This window comes from Penaeus monodon, chromosome 22 (assembly GCF_015228065.2).
Source record: "Penaeus monodon isolate SGIC_2016 chromosome 22, NSTDA_Pmon_1, whole genome shotgun sequence".
In the NCBI taxonomy this organism is placed as follows: domain Eukaryota; kingdom Metazoa; phylum Arthropoda; class Malacostraca; order Decapoda; family Penaeidae; genus Penaeus; species Penaeus monodon.
In genome coordinates, this window is record NC_051407.1 from 27,188,208 (window position 1) to 27,188,461 (window position 254).

General features: G+C 52.0%; 1 protein-coding gene across 1 annotated transcript in view; it reads right to left on the minus strand.

Moving 5' to 3' along the window:
- The window catches only part of LOC119587387 (receptor-type tyrosine-protein phosphatase S-like), a gene marked incomplete in the record, with an annotated part of 26,335 nt that overhangs the window by 5,113 nt on the left and 20,968 nt on the right, over positions 1 to 254 (minus strand). The window contains 1 exon segment of the mRNA XM_037936130.1: positions 72 to 194. Within this exon segment, the coding sequence (XP_037792058.1) occupies positions 72 to 194 (123 nt within the window).

Consider the following 254-nt stretch of genomic DNA (forward strand, 5'->3'; position numbering starts at 1 on the left):
CCATCCTAAGCATTTTTTCTACCAGTCGCCCTCAACCTCTCCCTTCCTCCACCCTTGCCAGTCGCCCTCACCGATCTCACGGGCGCGAGGGTGACCTGAGACTCGAGGCAGAAGCCCTTGCTTCGGGATCCGTCAAGCGTGAGCGTTATGAAGCCGAGGTTCATCTCTCCGGCGGGAATAACAGGCGGAAATTCCTGCGAAGGTTTAGGTGTGTCACTGTTTTTGAGATTAAAAAAAACATATTATAACGTTAG